This window comes from Ictalurus punctatus, chromosome 6 (assembly GCF_001660625.3).
Source record: "Ictalurus punctatus breed USDA103 chromosome 6, Coco_2.0, whole genome shotgun sequence".
Taxonomy (NCBI): Eukaryota; Metazoa; Chordata; class Actinopteri; order Siluriformes; family Ictaluridae; genus Ictalurus; species Ictalurus punctatus.
In genome coordinates this window covers 690,001-712,634 of record NC_030421.2, presented here as the reverse complement: position 1 = coordinate 712,634, position 22,634 = coordinate 690,001, and the positions used below count along the sequence as shown (strand labels likewise).

Sequence of the window (22,634 nt, the reverse complement as noted above, 5' to 3'; positions counted from 1 at the left end):
TTAAACACTGAGACTGTGTCTGAGTCCCGAACACTAATTGGAAGACTGTTCCATAACTGTGGGGCTCTATAAGAGAAAGCTCTTCCCCCTGCTGTAGCCTTCACTTCCAGGTACCAACAAATAATCTGCACCTGTTGATGGAAGTAGGCGTGGTGGATCATAAAAGACAGATTGCTCAGGTATTGTGGCGCGAGACCGTTCAGTGCTTTATAAGTTAATAAAAGTATTTTATAATCAGTGTGAGATTTCACCGGGAGCCAGTGCAGTGTGGATAAGATCGGGGTGATGTGATCGTATCTTCTGGTTCTAGTGAGGACTCTAGCAACTGCATTCTGGACTAACTGGAGTTTGTTTATGCTCCTACTGGAACATCCAGACAGTAAGGCATTACAGTAATCTAGTCTAGAGGTGACGAAAGCATGAACTAATATTTCTGCATCATGTAGTGACATTATATTTCTTATCTTATCTTTTTTCTTACTAGTCCAGGCTCTTGTTATCTCAAAACTGGACTACTGCAACTCACTACTCTCGGGCCTCCGGGCAGCTCCATCAAACCCCTTCAAATGATTCAGAATGCAGCAGCACACCTCGTCTTCAACCAGCCCAAGAGAACCCATGTCACACCCCTCTTCATCTCCCTCCACTGGCTTCCTGTAGCCACCCGCATCAAATTCAAGGCCTTGATGCTCACCTACAAGACCTTGTCTGGAACAGCGCCCCCTACCTCAACTCTCTCCTGAAGGCTTACGTTCCCTCACGCAATCTGCGATCGATTAGCGACCGATGCTTAGTACTATCTACTCAGTGTGGCTCAAGATCCCTTTCAAGAACATTCAAACTAACTGTCCCTCAGTGGTGGAATGAACTTCCAACCTCAATCCGGACTGCAGAATCTCTCACCATCTTCAAAAAACAGCTAAAGACCCACCTCTTCCATGAACACCTAACCAACCCATAAAAACAAACAACCCTACTCTCTGCACTTTGCTTCTTCTGGAACTCAATTAATGGATCTTGTTTGGTAGCACTACTTGTATTGTTCTCTGCTTGATATATCGCTTTGTTTGTATTTTCTCATTTGTAAGTCGCTTTGGATAAAAACGTCCGCTAAATGAATAAATGTAAAATAAATAAATGTAAATGTATCGTAGAAATATTTCTGAGATGAAAGAAGACTATCCTAGTAATATTATCTACATGAGCATCAGATGATAGACTGGAGTCAATAATCACTCCAAGGTCTTTAACTGCTGCACATGATGAAACGGAAAGTCCATCCAGAGTTACTGTGAGATCAGAAAGATTACTTCTAGCTACACGTCGTCCTAGTACAAGTTCTTCTGTCTTATCAGAATTAAGTAAAAGGAAGTTAATAAGTATCCAACGTCTAATGTCTTTTACACAATCCTCAACTTTATTGAGCTGCTGTCTGTCCTCTGGCTTCGCTGAAACATACAGCTGTGTATCATCAGCATAACAGTGGAAGATCATTCCATGTTTACGAATAATTTGACCCAGAGGGAGCATATATAAAGTAAAAAGCAGTGGGCCTAAAACAGAACCTTGTGCAACACCAAATTTTGGTTTGATACTCTTCTATTCACAAAGACAAAACCTTCAAAAAGATGGCACAAGTTCACTGCTCTATGTGTTTAGTTTTTAAAATTATTATTAGTGACAAATTCATGCACCTTTCATGAGTTAGAATAATGAGATTTATTTTTTCTTGCAATCAATGGACTGTAGAAAATGTGTCTAATGGTGGAGCTTGAGCTCTCACACCAAGCTGTGGAAGTGCAGACGCATACATTTCATCATCGGCCAGGAAAGGCTTCTTTATATTCCTGCAGGAGTTTGCAAAAACAGATCAGTCAGCACCACCTGTGAGCTCTCTCAGCAACATTCATCTGGCAAGAAAAGATTTCCCTTCCTCAGTTCATTTCTCGTAAATCGTGCAAGATTGCAGAGAGGACTCGAGAAATAGAATTTATTATTTTAAAAAGTGTTTGATTTTGGTAAAAAAAAAAATATATATATATATATATATATATATATATATATATATATATATATATATATATATATATATATATATATATATATTTTTTTTTTTTTTAAAAAGAGCACCTGCATTGAGTCTAAATTCTCGGAAGATACCCTGCTGTCCACCTCTGATAAAACCAGACTGCTTTACTGCTTCTGATGCAGGAGGATGTTCAGAACCATCCTGTACTAAAGGGAATAAATGTCAGCAATGCAAGCCTGAACTGTCCTTCTCTGTTTTGTTGAAGGATTATCAGTAGCTGCTTTGCTGCAATCCACGACCAATTTACATTTACATTTATTCACTTAGCCGACGCTTTTATCCAAAGTGACTTACAAATGAGAAAAATACAAGCAACGCGAAATATTAAGCAGAGAACAATACAAGTAGTGTTACTGTACAAGATCTTTAATTGAGTTCCAGAGGAAGCAAAGTGCAGAGTAGAGGTGTAAGTGCAATTTTTTTTTAATGAGTTTGTTAGGTGTTCACGGAAGAGGTGGGTCTTTAGCTGTTTTTTGAAGATGGTGAGAGATTCTGCGGTCCGGATTGAGGTCGGAAGTTCATTCCACCACTGAGGAACAGTTAGTGTGAAGGTTCTGGAAAGGGACCTTGCGCCATGCTGAGTGGGAACTGCTAAACGTCGGTCGCTAACCGATGGCAGATTGCGTGAGGGAACGTAAGCCTTCAGGAGAGAGTTGAGGTAGGGGGCGCTGTTCCAGACAAGGTCTTGTAGGTGAGCATCAAGGCCTTGAACTTGATGCGGGCAGCTACAGGAAGCCAGTGGAGGGAGATGAAGAGGGTTGTGACATGGGTTCTCTTGGGCTGGTTGAAGACGAGGCACGCTGTAGAATTCTGAATCATCTGAAGGGGTTTGATGGAGCTGCTGGGAGGCCTGAAAGCAGTGAGTTGCAGTAGTCCAGTTTAGAGTTAACAAGAGCCTAGACCAGTATCTGTGTAGCCTGTTTGGTGAGGTAGGGTCGGATTTTCTTGATGTTGTACAGGATGAACCTACAGGACCATGCAGGTGTTGAGATGTGGTCTGTAAAGGTCAAGCCGTCATCAAGTATCACCCCAAGGTTCCTGGCCATCCTGGTTGGTTCGAGTGTGGTTGAGCCGAGCTGTACAGTGAGGTTGTGGTTGATTGAGGGACAGGCTGGGATGACGAGAAGCTCAGATTTTGCCAGGTTGAGCTTCAGGTGGTGTTCCTTCATCCAGACCGACATGTCCGACAGGCAAGCAGAGATTCGTGCAGAGACGGATGGATCGTCAGGCTGGAAGGACAAATAGAGCTGCGTGTCATCAGCATAGCGATGATATGAGAAGCCATGAGACTCAATCACCTGACCTAGAGCTGTAGTGTAGATAGAAAAGAGGAGTGGACCCAGAACTGACCCCTGTGGAACGCCAGGTGTGAGTTGCTGAGTTTCAGAAATACCTCCCCTCCATGATACCTTGAAGGATCTGTCAGAGAGACAGGATTCCACCCAGCGCAGAACCGTTCCAGTGATGCCCAGGCTGGAGAGAGTTGACAGGAGGATCTGATGGTTCACAGTGTCGAAAGCAGCAGAGAGGTGGAGTAGGATGAGGACAGATGATCTAGAGATTGCTCTTGCTAGTCGTAAGGCTTCAGTGACGGAAAGCAGAGCAGTCTCCGTGGAGTGATTGCTCTTGAAGCCAGACTGCTTGGTGTCCAGGAGGTTGTTCTGTGTGAGAAAATTGGAGAGTTGATTAAAAACGGCTCTTTCAAGAGTTTTGGAAAGAAAAGGGAGGAGAGAAACAGGTCTGTAGTTGTCAACTATAGCAGGGTTGAGTGATGGTTTTTTAAGCAGTAGGGTAACCCGGGCCTGCTTAAATGAGGGAGGGTATGTGCCAGTAGAGACCGATGTGTTAAAGATGTGTGTGAGTGCAGGTAATAGTGTGGGAGAGATGGACTGAAGAAGGTGAGAAGGGGTCGGGTCAAGCGGACAGGTTGTGGGACGGCTAGAGAGGAGGAGTTTAGAGACATCAGTCTCTGAGAGGGGATAGAAGGAAGTCAGTTGGGAGTTACATGGAGGACGGTAAACAACAAGAAAGTGCATTTTGGCAGGATCAGTGACTGTAACAGCATGAAATTCAAAGGAAGTGTATGAGCAAGAGGGAGAAAGACAGGTAAATTTCCATGTTTTGGAGAGAAGCAAACCTGTACCACCCCCTCGTCTGCTGGGGCGTGAGGTATGGGAGAAGTTGAAGTTGGAGGCCAGGGCAGCGGGTGTGGCAGTGTTCTCAGCGTGGATAGTCAGAGCCAGCACGCTGAGATTGGAGTGGGTTGCGAATGCAGAAATGAAATCTGCCTTGTTGACAGCAGATTGGCAGTTCCAAAGTCCGATTGAGAATGAGATGGAACCTGCAGAGGCCGCATTCAGAGCGTGTAAGTTGTCCAAGTTGCGTAGGTTTCTGGGAGAATGCCACGGTCTGCGCCTGTGGCAAATAACAGGGATAGACTGATGACACATGTTAGTGTGTGTAAACAGGTAACAGCAAGAGGAATAAAGGGAGAAAAAGTATACTTAGCAGCACGTGTGGTGTCTTGTCCGTGTCCTTACTCGGTGGACTCGCAGGTCTTTACACGAGCTCGGTCTTCACACGACAAGGGCTGACGCTTCCGCCTCAGCGTTTCTTAATGAATAAATACTGACGTGTTTCAGATGAGCACGCCTCTTTAATTAGCAAAACAAAGAGTAGTCGCATGAACAAGCGACTCCCAACTGAAACTGAAACTGAATACCGGAATTTGCTTTAATCTAGTAACAAGTGTACAGCTCGTAGCAACAAGGAAGCACAGTTACAGCTTCTATCTGACAATCGGTGCTAAAACTAGTTTCAACTAAAAAATCCAGAAAGAAACACTTACCAGTTACTGTTCGCCTGGGTCAATAATTTACTGTCATTCTCTCAACAGATACATGCTACAGTGTCTAGAATTTGCCCATCCATACAGAAACGCTCACATGGCCAGTTTATCGTAAGTGTGTCATAAACAAATGCAATGCATTTTAATTTTTTTTTTTAAACAATACAAAAAACTCCCAATCCCCAGCGTGCGTAAGTCTGCACACCCTTCTATAATTGGGAATGTGGCAGTGTTCAGAATCAACCAATCACATTCAAACTCATTAAATGTTAATTAGTGTACACCTGTTATCAATTAGTGACTGATTAACCCTAAATACAGTCCAGCTGTTCCTCTAGGATTCTCCTCACATCTTCTTGGTAACGTCCAACTGGAAAAGCCCTGGGCTGCAAAGATCTTACAAAGAAGGTACGGGATCTCACTGTTGAGAAATATCGATCAGGAGAGAGTTACAAAAACATTTCCAAGGCATTGGATAGAGCATGGAACACCGTAAAGATAATAATAAACAAGTGGAGAGAATATGGCAGGACAGTGCTAAGAACAGGGCGTTCCTTCTAAAATGAATGAGAAGATCAGGAGAAACTGGTCAGGGAGGCTGCTGAGAGGCCTACAGCGACGTTAAAAGAATTGCAGCAATTTCTGGAAAGTACTGGCTGCTCCCTACATGTGACAACAATCTCCCGAATTCCTCATGTCTCTGGGCTGTGGTGTATCGTGGCAACCAAAAATAAATAAAGAATACATCCTACATCCCAAAACCATGTGGAATAATGTGTTCTGGTCTGATGAGACCAAAGTTGAACTTTTTGGCCAGAATACCAGAAGATATGTTTGGCACAAAAAAAACACCACAGCACATCACCATAACAACAGCATCCACACGGTGGAGCACGGCGGAGCACGGCGGGGCACGGCGAGGCACGGCGGGGCACGGTGAAGCACGGTGAAGCACGGCGGGGCACGGCGGGGCACGGCGGGGCACGGTGAAGCACGGCGGGGCACGGCGGGGCACGGCGGGGCACGACGAAGCACGGTGAAGCACGGTGGCGGCAGCATCGTACTTTATTCTTCAGCTGGAACTGGGGCTTTAATCAGGGAATAATGAACAGCTCCAAATACCAGTCAGTTTCCCTTAAGACTTCTGTTCAACACTTCAGATGAAGAGGAATTTCCCCTTACAGCACGACCCGAAGCAGACCTCCAGATCAACAAAGGAACGGCTTCACCTAAACAAGATCAAGATGTTGGAACGGTCCAACCAGAGCTCAGACCTAAATCCAATCCAATCTCTGTGTGGTGACCTGAAGAGGGCTGTGTACAGGAGACGCCCAGACAATCTGACAGAGTTAGAAAACTTCTGCAAGGAAGAATGGTATAACAATGCTAAATCAAGACGCTCCAAACCGACGGACTCTTCCCCAAAAATACTGAACGCTGTGAGAAAATCTAAACCTGCTTCAACTAAGTATTAGTTTAGGGGTGTGCAAACTTACGCAACCAGCTTATTGTACATTTTTTTATTTTTCTTTTATTCCCCTAAAACGATTCTTATTGTTTTTCACTTTAATTAATAAGTTAAAATTTCACAATAAAGGTAGAAAAATTTCTGACATGATTTGTCTTTGTTTCATATTTTGCATCACAAAAACCTGCCTTTTTAACAGGGGTGTGTAAACTTTACATATCCACTGTATGTTTATAAGTTTAAGTTAGATTGTGTAGCTAGCTAAGTCGGAATGAACTAAGAATGAACACTTACAGCTATCTAGGCTAGCTAGTGAACACGGTTATAGGGTTATAAGTTATAAGTGTTGAAAGTGTACTGTATTACACATGAAGTGTAATCTATTGTACCAAATGGCCAGACTGCTTTAATCCAACAGGAAGGCTACGGTAACGCAAACAATCACTCTTTACCACTGCGGTGAGCAGAACAGCATCTCAAACGCATAACGTCAAGCAGATGTGTTACAACAGGAGACGAGCATCCTGATGTTTGATCTGAACATGGTCTGAAGCTCCTGACCTGTATCTCCATGATGATTTGCTACATGATTGGCTGATTAGATAACTGCACGAATGAGTAGGTGTACAGGGGTTTCTGATAAAGTGGATATCTCAGTGTATATCTAACCAAATTTCACTCTATGCAGTCACGCGCCTATTCTTTATAAACAAATTCCACTCCACTCCATTTTTTCTCCATTATTATTGAAAGAAAACCTTCGTGTAATGAAATGCAGTTTAAAGGACCCCAATTTGACTTGCAGCAGCACTGCGTCCCAGATTCTGACAGCATTTACAGCGAACTTCTCTGAGTAATTAAATCAGTTCTAGTTTAGACCACGCCCACTTCCCGTTCAAATGAGAATATAGATAGGATATGAGTGCTAAACAGATGCTAATGTCATGTTGCAAAATAACTGAGCTACAGTAGATTCAAAAGAACTATTCATGTAAGTAACTGGGGGTGGGTATTGGTGAAAACTGTGAACATTTGAATAATTTTTAAACAACATGAAAAAAACCCCCAAACCTGCACGCTTTAAGACCAGAAACCAACTGTTAATGGCCATTTATTTAAATTAAACTTAAGGCGATGGTGTATTGTCCACAAAGTGTACACAAAATGCACAATAAATGCCCAGGGAGCTTGTGATTTGGACGTTTCTTCAAAAAGAAAGAAGTTTGGACGTGTTTTTGTTTTTTTTAATGATCCATTAGGCATGGAAAATTTTCCACAGTTTGAAAATGTGCATTGTGAACAAAATAAACAAAACGAAGGCACTTAATATAAAATTCTTCAGCAAATATGGATGGGAAGTGTGCTTCAGCACGAGTCAGTGAGTGGAATAACAACAGACAAAAATCTACAATCTTTTATTATACTTTTATTTTAGAAATGACAGCAGAAAAGTCTCATACATGGCGAGCCAAAAGCAAACATTTCAAAAATAACTGCGAGTTTACCCTGCTGTCTAACAAATCCGTTCTGAACTGGGCCGAGACATCTGTTAGTCCTATTGAGATGACTTCAGGTTTCCATCATTCACAGGTTACAGCAGACCAGCATCAGAGCTTTTATTGGTGAAGCCTGAAGTCATGTTAAAGATGGATTAGTGTGATCTATAATGACATTTCCAGGTGATTTGACTTGGATAACAAATATCCATAACATCATCAAATCCACACCGACAGCCTGCATGTATTCATCGTAGCGCAGATGTACAACAACAACAAAGTCCCATGTTTTGTTATTACGTTACCGTGACGTAAATCTGAACTTTTACGTTGGGTGGAATAATTACTTTAAGACGATAGACATTTATAGTAGATTAAAATAATAATATTATTATATAGTACCTCCTCAGATTAAACAAATCCAGCTCGAAAATACAGGAGAAGAATAAATATATACACGGACTGCCTTTATAATAAAGAAAAAACCTCAGTGTAAGTATCGGAAGCCATACACGGAGAAATCATTCAAAAATGACCAGATGAGTATCATTCTGAAACAAAACATTTTCTCTTCATTCTCCTAACTTTATGTATGAGAGTCAAAAGGTCAAGAACAAGTGACTATTTAACAGGCCACACCCCCTGACATGCATGCAAGAGCAATCCTCAGCGATAATTAGGGGTCAAAGCACCAAAAATGCTGGAACCGAATTGTTTTGTTTGTCTTCTTGTTTTTATTCTTCTGCTGCTGCTGTTTATCAGGATAGTGAGATATGAGTTATATTGTGGAAATTCTTTTGTTTCCTGATTCCTTGCCATTTACCAAACAATAAAGTCTCAAGAATGATTTAGCTCCACCCACTTAAATTCTGAGCTAATATCTAAGACCTACTTCTGTAAACTAGTTCTACGATTTTTTTTGGAGCTTCACAAAATCTGTCAAAATACTTAGTTGAGTTTGAACCTGAATAATTATTATCTCTAATAATGATAATAATTATCTCAGGGACTGTACGTCTGGTCCAACCGAAATTTGGTAGACTGCATCCTTGTGCTAGTCTGTATGTGGATTTTTCATGATGACCTGATTATCTAAAAGCATGGCCGTCATCATCATCATCCAGCAGGCATTTGACAGGATAACAAGGGGCACTGCTTGCGATTGGTGCTTGGACCCCACAGATGTTGTGTGCAGCTATATTTACGTAACTATATTTCTGTTTCTTTTTTTTTTTCATCCATAAATCCATAAAAGTCTGAAACCTGAACCTGTCTGGGGATGTTTAGGGGAAAAAATCTCTCGTTCTGAAGTCTCAAGGTTAGTAAGAATGTTTAGTACACTTTTTCTAATTCTAAAAAAACTGTTTTTGTGAAACCGCATCAGTCTGATATCAGTTAAGAATTTCAGAGCATTGGTTTTAAAGGGCTGTGCTGTATGACATCATCACACTGCAGATGGGAGAATGGTTCTTAGAAATGTCTCTATGGTTCCTTGCCCTCGTGAGACTTTAATGGTGGACAAATCATCAAAGCATCGCACATTGATTTCTCTGTAAATGAAGCAACTCTGGAGTGTAAGGTACTAAATTCTGGAACTCTAACCGCGGTCAGGCTTAAATCAAACCTTTCGTGATGTATAACGAGCTACGAGCTGTGGATGCGGATAAAAACAGCTGGGCTATAAAATCCTGCGACTTGTCTCCACTGTAATGTGTAGGCAGTAAATAAATGACAGCATGTCTGTTGACACTTCCTGAGGACTGGCAAAGTTTGACATTCACACAAGTAGTTTCTCGATTTTTGGACGTTTTCGAAAATCACAAAAGACATTCAGCCTTTGAGGCACGGAGTAACCGATCAGCATGAGAATGAGATCTAAAACACCAACAGCATGTTAAGAATGGATGAAATGGAGAAGATAGACAGCGTCTGCATGAAGCACATGTCTTTAGAAGTGAAACAACAATACAAGCACTAGCCTTTTCTTCATTTTGTGCTTTATCCTAAGCTATATACATTACCTTAGGCTCTTAAATAAGCAGTATTTGGACTGAGAAATAGGATTATTGCCCGTTTAAGGCAATTACCTTTAGGAGCTAAGCTCGTAAGATTTACAGAATGAGCACTCAATACATGGCACAGATATTTACACTGCACTCTGATCTCTTTGTCTGGATTGAAACTGTATGAACGGAACAATGATATCCGGATCTCTTAATGTTCCCTTGTGTCAGGATCTCAGGAAATGCCGTTATGAGGAGACATAACATTATAATTAGGCTTGTGCGACATAACGATTTCGTCATCTCTACACAATATCCAGTGACCTTTATTCCGTTTATATTATATTACCAGACCTGCAAACCTTCACGCAGTTTGTATAGCACTGGAGTCATTTTACAACAGAGTACGCCGTGCAGATGTTTTCTCTCCAATCAAACAAACTGCCTGGGAGCCCCGCCCCTTTTCCTCACCTCTCACGATCTCAGCGTTCTCGGGACTCGCGGCGTGAGCTTGCTTTCTGCAAAGGTAAATGGAGAATGTTTTCGGTTCATTAAGGCAAGATCAAATCTATCAGTCTGGTCTCCTTAAATCTCAAATGGGTTTGGAAATGATCGTTTTCTTTTTCGGTTCTGGATAATTAAATCAGTTTTTTTTTTTTTTATTTAAATGGTGAATTGCGAGCAGGGAAAAGTCAATACTGCACAAGCCTAATTATAGCAAAACTTTTAGCTCAATAAATAATGAAATATTGATCTCAGTGCTTAAAGACAGCTGCGATGATCACGGCGAATGCATCTATTGCTTCTATCAGAGCAACCAATCAACAAAAAAACCCTGATGATATTACTGACAGGATTGAGGGAGATCACTGCGCAATCTAAGCAAAGAGATCAGGACACAAACGATGGGTTTTCTCATATAGGCTAGCGTAGTCCTAGAGATCAAAGGAGAGTCCTATGCTTACTTGGCTTTGCCATAAATGTGAAAATCATTACATTCATTGTTCACATTATACAGGTTATTTGAGATAGTTCATAGAGTAGTCGGTAATAAAATAACACCTTTGGTGCTCGTCTCCAAACAAGCAGGTGCACTCTGTTTGACTTAAATAATAATCTGCTGCTTGTAAAGTACAGTCATTGGCACTGAATTATACTCTAGTGGTAGAGTGTCCATGAGGGAGGCCGGTATTGCTCGGAGTGCTGTTGGCATACAGATTAAAAGGATGGTACGGTGACTGAATACCCGAGAGAGAATTGGGGATCATGGTGATGGTGTTCGGCGTCATGATTGGGAAGTCGTCCGGGGAACGGCGTAAAGTGAGGGCGTAGTCCGGAGGACAAGTGAGCCTGAGCATGTCGTGCCCCTGTAATGACTCACAATCATGATCGTGATCTAGTTGCTTCATCTGCAAGGACATTAGATCCTCGCTTGGAACCCTTGGTACATCATTAACAAGGTTCCTCGGCGGACTCGGACGCCGAGTGGACTCAAAACGATGCTTGTCCTTCTTGTAATAGAGGGCTGCGAAGGCCAAGATGTTTAGAAAGAGCAAGGACGCTCCGACGGCGATAGTGACGCTCAATTCGGTGGAATAGTCTCGAGCTTCTATGGTTACAGAACTGTCCTCATGCTCCGAATTCTTCTGCTGGTCTGTGGACTGCTTGGTGTTGGACGAAGGAACCGAGGGATGCCGGGTGGTGGACGGCCAGAGTTTGTTGGATAAGCGCTTGGTGTATGAGAAAGGAGTCGTATCCTGAGGCGGGATCTTGGTGGTTGATGATACGTATTGGAAAAGTTCATTGATGTTGTGCAAATGTGGCACTAGCTCAAGCCAGAAAGCAACCTTCGTGGCCCTGTAGTGGTCTCGGACACGAGGTTTGAGACCAATGTGAAGATACAGCTGGTCCTTCGGATTGTATTTGGACCATGCTACTTCTTCAAAGCGATTAGGTTTGGTGTGAATAAATTTCGTATCCTGGGGAACCGGTTGGTTTGGGTCTCTGAAAAGCACAAACGAAGATGTTTTAAGCGTGAATCGTTAAAAGTGATGGCAAAATGTACAAAAATTCGAATGCATCAAGATTAAATGAGTGGCTAAATATGCTCTACCATCAGTATGGGTCCTCAAAAGGTACAACAAAGGTCTTGTAGATGGTAAGCCTGAAATGATACACGCTGGGCATGCTTCAGGATTGGCACTGTGAAATGGAATGGAATGGCTGTATTATGAAATGCAAATAAACTGCTTCACGCAGATGTTGGTGTAATCTACTCACCCAGTTTTAGCAAAGTTAGTCCAGTAGGTCATAACCACAGCACTCAGCATTACATCATTCTTAGAGAAGTTGCAGCTGAAGAGATCAGTTGGGCCAATCATTGGGATGCCAAAAACGTATGGAAGTTCATCTCCATGAGCAGAATCTGCCCAGCCTGCCTTCATTTCGCTCTGGCAGTGGTGGTAGAAGGCATAGAAATACGTAGGTGAACCGTACTGAGCGTGTAGATCCGCAGTGGCCACGGCGGGCGCCACCCACTGGTGATCCGTAAAAAGCGCAACCAACGTTTTACGTCTCGTTTCTGCATTCTCCTTATCTGCCCAATCTGTGTACATGAACTTTATTGTCTCTCGCAGGGTATCTTTCCCTTCTGGATAGCCATACAAGTTATCCACGAAGTCCGACACAGCAAATTCAAAGTCATTTCCAGCAACGCCGTCCTCGTTGTCCACGATACCGTCCACGAATTTATAGCCCTCGCCCTGGTTTACCCCGAGCATGATATCGTAGTTCAGAAACTCGCCTTGCTCCATCAGGATCTGTGGGTCATCTGGCACAACGTCTCCATCAATTACAGGTCCGAAAGCAATGTGGTACTTGGCAGGAGTTATGTTTTGCTCGATGAGCTCTTTGTAGTTCTTATTCTGGAGGCACTGGATCATTTCCATAGAGTCGTCCTCGTTGCAGCCCACCTTCTCAGCCAGCATTCGCGTGTACTTGGCTGGCTGGTAGTTAACGGCCCAGCTAGACAGAGCTGTACCACTCTGAATGATTGCTTTCTGGAACAGATCTGGAGAATATATTCACCGGAATTATATTAGTACTAAATCTGAACAGACGAAGAACATTTTAAAGCTCATACTCTACACATCCTGCAGTGGATATTGGTGGGGGTGCAAATAAGAAATTTACCTTCGGAATAGTGGGACAAAGTCAACAGGCTGACACATGACGCTCCAGCTCCAGACCCGAATATTGTCACTCTTCGAGGATCTCCATTAAAAACCTGGATGTTCTCTTTTACCCATCTGAGGGCCTGAATCTGGTCCAAGAGTCCATAATTCCCCTTGGCAGCTTGATCGCCTGTGCTCAAGAACCCTAAAATATTGTACCGCAGTTTATTTGACATAAAATTGGCTGAGATTACGATAATCATACAAAAAGTCTTGCAAAGACAAATAAAGACTGATTTCCAGTGCTCGTGAACCTTGAAATAAACCACCTGAACATTATCTACTCCTGTTCTTCGCCGGTGCATATACAGTCAGAATTATTGGCACCCTTCAAAAGAATGGGCAACGATGCTAGTATAATATAATGAAAATAATACCATTACAAGGTATCGGCAGGGACTGAATGTCTCCCGCAATGAAGAAGAGTGGGTATCTGATTTCAAGGGCCATAGTGAAGATAGACAGTTGTGCCGAAAAATCACTGGAGAAAACACTCGACTGCCTAAAGGACTTTAAAAATAGAAGCCACCAACAGAACAGTCAGACAGGGGGACTGACAAAGGGCACTCTGGAAACGTTCACATAACAGGTTAAAAAAAATCCCCAGCTCAGGTGACAGTGTACCATCACACAGGGCCACAAAAACATGCCATAAGCAGTGCATTTCCTGGAGAGAAAAAAATACATTGTCTTCCAGGATGTGTAAAATGAGGCATGCATTCTCCAACTCATTACAGCAGATGTGTTCTTTGTACCGTCTTAAAGAAGGATCAGGATGTATACTCGTACGTAGCTAAGGAAGTATAGATATGTCTTAACCGTACACCGGATGAAATTACCGTACACCTATTTATTCTATCTTAAGCGTGACTCTCTTCCCTCGGCCTCAAAGTTATTTTCAGTTTATTAATTAACGTGAAATAACCGCTTTGAAGGATGATATTTTGCTCTTTCGTATTTCTGTACTCCCAATGTTAGATTTTACTTTCAGGTCTACTTGCGTGCTAACTTTACCATCAGCTACGTTTTTATTTCAATTTTTTGTTGTTGTTGTTGTTTCTCAGTAACATCACAAGCTGTGTTTTTTTATATTATTAACTCCAACAGAGATAAAAATAAATAAAATAAAATAAACAAAAGAAGAGAGGCTGGAACTAACTTGTCTCGTGGACGTTCCACAACATTAAATGTAACTATAAGTGGATAAAAAGTATGTGTCTTTCATTAATAATAATTTTTTTTTTTTTTTTAAATCGTCGGCAAGTTGGTGTGGTTTAAAAGGAAAAAAACACTTAAAGAACATTTATGTTACAGCTAACGGTTCACATACCCGGAAAAAGGAACCAAATAGCTAAACAACTCAAGTTGGAGCAGAAAACCTGAGATGCAGTTTTATTGGAAAGTCTAAAAAAAAAAAAAAAAAAGTGAAGATGTTATTAATTTAAGCTAGTTTCTTCACAGTGAATGAGGTTCACTCATCAAATCTTCAGTACAGCTCTGTTCCTAAAAATAAACTCTTACTGAATATGTGAACCAAACACACACCTTGGATTAAAACCACGCCCTATATGTCTTGCGCTGCTGAGAATAACCTCCAGTGCGGTTCATTTGCATGGAGATAAATTCATTAGTCAATGTTCATTCCTAGCTAATGGCTGCTTCATTTGATAAATGTCCCTCTTTTAAATGGGTCAGATGTGACTGGATGATCGATTATACCTGGGAACAGCAGATGGCATTTCTCGCTAAAGCTCCGAATACTCCGATACAGCAGAGTATTTCATACGCTATATATGAAGGTTCCCGTAACAAACGTTATTTACAGCAGTAATTAGCATGAATAATTCATGAATCCATGAGTAAAAATAAGCCCAAAGGCAATAACTTACTCTGTAGTGATTCATTTATAAAATTCACAAGTGAGGCTGTGTGGAAGTTTCCAGTACTTACATTACTGAGGTTAGCTGCTGCCATTTAACTGGTGCTATTTTATACGGACTCTAATCTGCATATTGAGTCGTTTATTAAGTTCGTTTTAGTGCATTTAAACAAACCACTATCATCAATAACCACTTGTTAAATTTGGGCTATATTACAAGGCCAGAATTAAATACTTAAACACGGGACGATTCATTTTAACATGGCATCGTTTTATTAATTCTGCAACTCAAAATACTGAAATAACAGTATGATGAAATAGATTAAACTCATTATGATTTCGAGAACTCGATTTAGTATCTTCATTAAGTTGTGCTCATGGAGCAACTGTCAGAGCACAATATTAAAATAAAACACAGACACAGTAAGATGCACTGGATCAAGTGCTATTTTATGAGCTGCTGAATAAGGAGTGTGGAAGACATTCTGTTCAATTAAACTAAACTCCGGTCATGGACGTGATCATTTTAACTAGGACCATCCCTACAGCAGTATACTAAACGTCTTTTTAAATAGTTTCTTGCTTTTATGTTGCACTCTATTACGCTCCACAGGAAAGAAACAAAAACACTATCTCCTTCTTTAGCCCTCATTTCCTATCCCTGATATTTTTCAATCTTAAAGGTGACTTTGTGTTTGTGTTTAAAAGTGGCGGACGCTTCTACTTAAAACAACAACGACCTGGAAACCGTGGAGGTGTGAACTACACACAGGTGATTTCCTCACCTGAATGCCGCACCCAGAAAATCGATTTAAGCAGCTGCGTATCCCGACTCTGAATACGAGGAACTTCTCCCATGTAAACACTGACCTAACCTTTGGACTTAAATCACCAACTCTGAATAAGGCTCTGTTAGCTCTGTTACCCTTAGCTTATTAATTACATCATTTATGATTTGTTAATTTCCTAATGTAGTGAATAATGTGAGTAAATTTGTGTTACCACAAGCCTGCACTATTAAAAGTAGATAAAGATCCTATATTCTGTTACATCCATCCACCTTCTATAGCGCTTATACTACAGGGTCACGGGGAACCTGGAGCCTAACACAGGGAGCATCGGGCACAAGGCGGGGCACACCCTGGACTGGGTGTCAATCCATAGCTGAGCCCACACACACCCATTCATACACTACAGACACTCTGGACATTCCATCAGCCTACCATGCGTGTCTCTGGACCGGGGGAGGAAACCGGAGCACCCGGAGGAAACCCCCGCAGCACGGGGAGAACATGCGCACTCCGCACACACAGGACAGCGGTGGGAATCGAACCCCCGACCCTGTTGGTGTGAGGCGAACGTGCTAACATGCTAACCACTAATCCACCGTGCGCCCCATTCTGTTACATGATCCCTAATTTTAAAAGATTAGCCAAAATCAATGTTTTTCTTTTAAAATTCTTTTAAAATATTTTTTAATCTGAATGATATAACCTGGGTCATGACGTATCATAATTGTTTTAAAAAACAAAATCCATGGATCCTTTGTGCTGAGAGGGTGATTACACGGCAATTTCAGATGAGTGCAAACGAAGTGACCTTCACCCACCGACACATAAATCACACGCCTTTTGATAAAGGTTAATTGAAGTCCCTTTTTTTTGTGATGCAGAAGTTTCATCCTGACAATTTATTCCAGGGTCATCAGCATTCTTCTTTTATTTATTTCATTACTTTGCAATCCCTTTTTAATGAGCCTCTGATCCATGCAGCTAAGCAGTGTACACCTTCCCTCTCATATGATGATAGATAAAAGATTTAAAAAATAAATAAATGAATTAAAAAAAAAAACAACAATAATAATCCAGGACAAAGATACCAAGTATCCTGTATCACTGTTGTTTTAAACACACTCACACTGGTGCCCCAGACTGTCTGAGGTGTCATCCATTATTCCGCATCCTGGTGATCCTTCACCTCACTGTCTTTTCTCTATAAATCTATCAGAACCGACCACGCCACATCAACTTCTATTTACCTGCTGTAATTTCACAGGAGCAGGTCTGCTGATACGAACCACCAAGGTCGTGGAAGTACAGGTTTTGTTACCAGGGGCTCTGAAGCATCATGACTGGCTCGTTTTGTCCTTGATCTACTTACTCCACCCTGTTGGAAAGATGTCCTGATGTGGCACCTGTAGAATTCCTTCTAGCATGCGTGCAGGAGTGATAACCCTCCACCTTTCATCAGCTGGTCATCGTCAAAGTATAGATCAGATTCGCAGCAGGGGGATGGACTTTATACTGTCTCATGGGGAATGTAAGTGGAAGGACAGACCTCGTCCTTTACTTGAACCCTGTATATTTGAGCTAGCTTTGTGTCTGTGGTTAGTAGGTACAGAATAATATGATTAGCATGATCTTCCAAGTCTCCATTACCAGCAGCTCTGGAATGTGACGGCCACCAGATAAGATTTTTTTGTACCACAATGTACAACCTGGAAGAAACACAAAGGTCTGCCACGATATTATGTTGAGGTAAGTCTTGAGCTTAGCGGACTGACCAGTGCTTGATGATCCAGTCCAGTGGAACTGTTCACGGGCCTAGATGACTACATGGGCCACCTCTTCAATCCGTGCACATCTCTGCTCTATTAATACTTCATGATATGCAGTTCTCCACTAACTACTGAGGGCTACAGCTGATACTCGTCTATCCCTAACCAAAAAGGTGTGTCTGCTGAGACTCTGGCTTATCTAACAGGAATACTGTGCCAGAAAAGCAGAGAAACTCAGTTCCTCTTCATGATGCACCTTTTTAAAGGTTTCTTAAGGTCCACTGATGCAGATCGAGTCATTTTCTGCTCTAAGGATGTGTTAACACTGTTACGTTATGAGAGAACGTCCAGACATCTGAACATAGCTTACTATGACCATGACTTGCTTAACATTGGTCACATCCTTATGGCGTCCATCTTTTTTCAGTTAAACAAACCAGCAGCATTTCACCAAGAGGTTTAACCCGAGTCACAGACATGTATTCACCATCACACTGTCCCGCTGACATCACCAGCACTCTCTGAAGTTGGACACGCTGCATTTCACATCGATTTGTAATCAGCATGATACTTTTCATCAGTTCCTTTCAGATACTCCAGCATCAGTGTGAGTTGTTCCTGCAAGTGTTCTGGTGATTACTATATTCAAAGAGAAAACAGCTTTCAAAAGGTGTAAGGAAGGTAGGACGTGGGGTTCTGGGGCTGATTAATGTGCCAGAATCCAGCAGGTATCTTCCAAGTTAGTGATAAATTCATGCACATGAAATCTTTGCCATTTTCACGTAGGCAAATTAGATCAACACAAACGCAGGTTTTGTTATTTGGTTTCAGAGCACCGCGCCATTGCTTTATCTCCTCCATTCTACACCAAATCCTCCAATCTATTCAGTTCTTCTAGTGGATTTTATTTTAAAGGCCAGATCTACATAGGATAAAAGGTACAGCTGCTTCTTTAAGTTGAGTTCAGGTTCTGATGTGGCCTTTAAATTAATCTCAGATCTCAGATGTTCCACCTTGGGGACACATTGTGTCTGCACCCTTTTATTCACTTTTCTCGGAAGCTGCCAATAGCCCTTAGTCGAATTGTGTTAAAACAAACTGCTCCCGGTAATCCAACACTCGACAGTATGAGGCATTGGATAGGCATCAAATTTAGAAACAGCGTTCACCTTGTGGGAGTCTACACAGAAACATACAGCCCCATGGAACACTGGGACAAGCACGATACTGTTCTCCCCGTCACTGCAGGACTCCTGTAACACTCCCATCACTATCATTTCCACAATTTGTCCTAAACCACTGTTTGTTTGTCCTCAAGTAAGAAATAAGACTGGCTGCCCACAAACACACCCGAACGAGTCTCAACATGGAGATCGGAGCATCCAGGAAGGGGAGAAGATTTCTCCAGTGATGAGATGATTAGGGATTGCCTTCAAGTGGGATCAGAACTTAAAGTCGACCCCCTGATCCCCATGTGTGACCTCGAAGGACCGATTTCACTTGGTGAATAATTTCAAGCTAGAGGTATTAATCCATATGAGGGCTTTATCTTCTGGTGCAGTTGATTTTCTTGTTCTTGCATTTTGGCTAAACACTGGACACTTGGGTAATGGGGACTCAATTCCTCTGTTCCTGAGTAACTTCAAGGTTTGGGCATCAGTGGAAAAAATGTTTTATTTCATGGTCATTCCCTTGGAACAGCAGTAATGTAATGTCATGTAAATTTTTTTCAAAACAAATAACGCTGCAGCTTCCTGGCTCGCGGTCTGCTCTCAGCGTTTAATTTGCTCTACTCACAACGATGCACATGATCACTTCACTACTCAGGGAGAACTCGAGAGAAGATCACAGTGATATAGGTGGAATGACACGGCTGAGGTGCGCCACATTAGTCATTACCCCTCCAGCTTGTCCCCAAACACCTTCCTCCCAGTATAAACCACCCCACAAGTCACACAGGGACAAGCAGGTGCAGCTCTTTATTAGCAGAGCATTTTATATAGAAAGAGTTACCTCTTACACGCACCACAAGCAAACAGTACTGCACTGTACACCAGTGTGGCATCAAACTATCCATCCGCCTTCATCTGGGAGGCGCTTGGCCCACATACCGTCTCTCTGAGTACATGCTTTCTGGGATGGCTCTTACTTCAGCTCTCGTTTCCCTTCTGTCATTTTCTACACTCTGAAGCCTTAATCTGGTTTAAAAACCTTTATATAAACTCACGGAACAGAATAAACTGAATGAGGTCAATCCCAATTAAATTTCTATCAGCTCCAGAGAGGTGGATAATCCACTTGATAATGTGTTAAATGGAAGAACAATCACATCATTAGAATCTTTATGCAGGGAAAGACCTGCTCATGTTCCTGATCAGATTCAGGTGATGGAGAGGTTTAAGTTAATTTTCCAAGCAGGATGTTCAGCATACTGAAATTACTTGCATGTAGATAACTCCTCTGAGGCGTTTAAAAAAAAATGGGATGCAATTTGTGGAGTTTTTCGTGCTTTTTTACGGAAAACGACTCGATTTGACGAAAATAAATAGATATCTTTCACCGTGATGTTTGTCTTAAATGAGACCTTTTAGCTGTACTCATGTTCAGCACAGCGGGCTTTGGCTGAATGCTTGTTGTGATGACGGGACATGACACGTCTTGGTCCAAATCTACGGAAAATCTGCGGTAATTGAAAAAAAATGTATACTGTGGAATTTTCTTGATTTTGTGTTAATTTCTGTGATCGCAAAATCCTGGAGAGACGTATTCCACATCCAAACTCAAAGACAAATGCAGTGTTTGGGGCGGAGTCACATTTAAAATACATGGTCACCTGGTAGAGCTGAAATTTGGTACAATGCATAGTTGTCCTAATCATTAAGTGGACTTCTGATGATGACCTGAATATCTAAACACATGGTTTCCATGGGCCAATCAGCTTTCAGTAGGCATTTGACTGGTTAACATAGCACTATCGTAACAAAACTTGAGTGGTAGAGTCGTACTAGACCCACTAGCACCTGACAGCCTCACATAAATTGGCCAGAGGGGGTGCTATTGATCTCTTCGCATGTAAAACCAAGCCATATTCGACTAGGAGTTTTTGCAAATCTTCACAAAATTGGTGTCAAAATGCTCAGAATCTGACTCTCAATAATCATCCAAAACATGATATTTGTAAACAATATGGACATCACATGGCTAGCAGGGCGGAGCCTGGGTTACATGACGTGATTTTTAAGATGCCTGCAAAGCTCAATTCAAATAGGTGTCAAACAGGACCCCTGCGTCTGATGGTGCTGAAAGTCGGAATACTGCATCGCTCTGCTAATCAGTAACTGTATTTTTTAACAATAACTGGGTTAGTGAACAAACATGGCTGCCATTAGCTAGTCAGCTTTCAGCAGGCAGTTAAACGTCTGCAGATCAAGAATGTCATAATAATCATTTAGGAAATATGTTGTAATATATATATACAGAAAAATAAAATAACTAACAACAGTATAGCTATAGCGAGTAGTTATGCTAGTGACATTTCCACATTACCGTATGCTTTTTTATTTATTTTATATTTCCACATTACCGTATGTTTTTTTATTGTCACTTGGTCTAATAACGTGCGAAACGAGAGATGAACGCAATCAGAATTCTAATCTAATTGGGAGAAAAGATTTAGTACGTACCTAAAACTCCCAGTCGGTAGTTGACGGTGACGACAATGACATTGCCGTAGCTGGCAAGGACGCTCCCGTCAATCACGTTCGCCGTTCCTTCAACATAAGAGCCACCATGAATGTACACCATCACCGGTTTGAGCACGTCCTCTTCCTCACCGCTTACATCTGCAATGACCAAATATTTTAAAAATTATTCATTTCTTGAGATCAGAAAATATGATTCCGTTGATTCCGTTAATACATGGCATCATTATTATCTGGGAACGAAGAGAGTTTTGGTCTATAGTGGAGAAGACTCGCAATATTAGTTTTCAGAAAAGTATCATCCTGAGCCTAAAACGGACCGATCATAACTCTGCGTGAATCAAAGCCTTACATACTAGCATACCTACTACCTCACTGCTATGCTTGCATGCTAGCCTAGTAAGCAAACGGTAGCTTAGTAGCACATGTACTAACATATTCTAACACGCTAGCATGCTTGCACTCTAAAGTACGTATACATTAGCACACTTTCTTGCATACTCGTACAATAGAGCCTGTGTACACTTGCACTTTTGCATTCGAACCCATCTATTTCTACACTTGCGTCCTAGCTTACTAGCGCACATGTGCACTAACACACTTGCTTACTAGCGCTCATGTACACTAGTACACTTGCTTACTAGCGCTCATGTACACTAGTACACTTGCTTACTAGCGCTCATGTACACTAGTACACTTGCTTACTAGCGCTCATGTACACTAGTACACTTGCTTACTAGCGCTCATGCTACACCACCAGTTCGTAGACGCAGTCAGAGGGCCAGTGACATGTTTTAGCCTGGTCTGGGTCGTGGTAGATCTGGAGCCGATCCCAGGAATGCCAGGTGTGTGTGGCGAGAATACACTCCATTGCACACACACACACACACACACACACACACACACACACACACACACACATACCTAGAGACTCTGTGGGTATTTGTGTTAGCACAGTTCCTTGATCAGAGGCCTTTTCTCACCCCTGTGTACGGACACGCTCGCCCACACGGCGCTGTAAATCTGTGTCCTTGGACGATTCCTCCGCTTAAAATGATGCTTCTAGCTACAGATTCACTGCACAACACAAAATCTTCCACCTTGCAGACGCGAGCAGACTTATTCATGCCAGCTCGTGAGTCACAGAAACAAATGTCTCGGTCAGAGGAACACAGCATGCCGGTTAGTCACGCTAAATCCCGGCTAATAAGCATGCTCATCTTGTAATGTACTGCTTTCACTGCTTCTTCTCTCTAAGCTTAACCTAGCCGTTCACAGCAGATGCCTACAGATGTTCATTAGGGAGTTGTTCCGGCGCAGCGTCAGGTGTCTAGACGGCGTGGGGAATTTGAAATCCCTC

The 22,634-nt window shown here is 42.0% G+C and overlaps 1 protein-coding gene across 1 annotated transcript in view; it reads right to left on the bottom strand.

The window, feature by feature from the left end:
* Window positions 1-7,541: 7,541 nt before the first annotated feature.
* The window catches only part of nlgn4xb (neuroligin 4 X-linked b), a 26,124-nt gene continuing 11,031 nt past the window's right edge, over window positions 7,542-22,634 (bottom strand). Inside the window, exons 3-6 of the mRNA XM_017470683.3 lie at window positions 21,257-21,415; window positions 13,097-13,282; window positions 12,185-12,974; window positions 7,542-11,908 (exon numbers count right to left, since the gene is read on the bottom strand). Coding sequence (XP_017326172.1) covers window positions 11,056-11,908; window positions 12,185-12,974; window positions 13,097-13,282; window positions 21,257-21,415 — 1,988 coding nt within the window. The 3' untranslated portion in view covers window positions 7,542-11,055. The remainder of the gene's footprint in view (window positions 11,909-12,184; window positions 12,975-13,096; window positions 13,283-21,256; window positions 21,416-22,634) is intronic.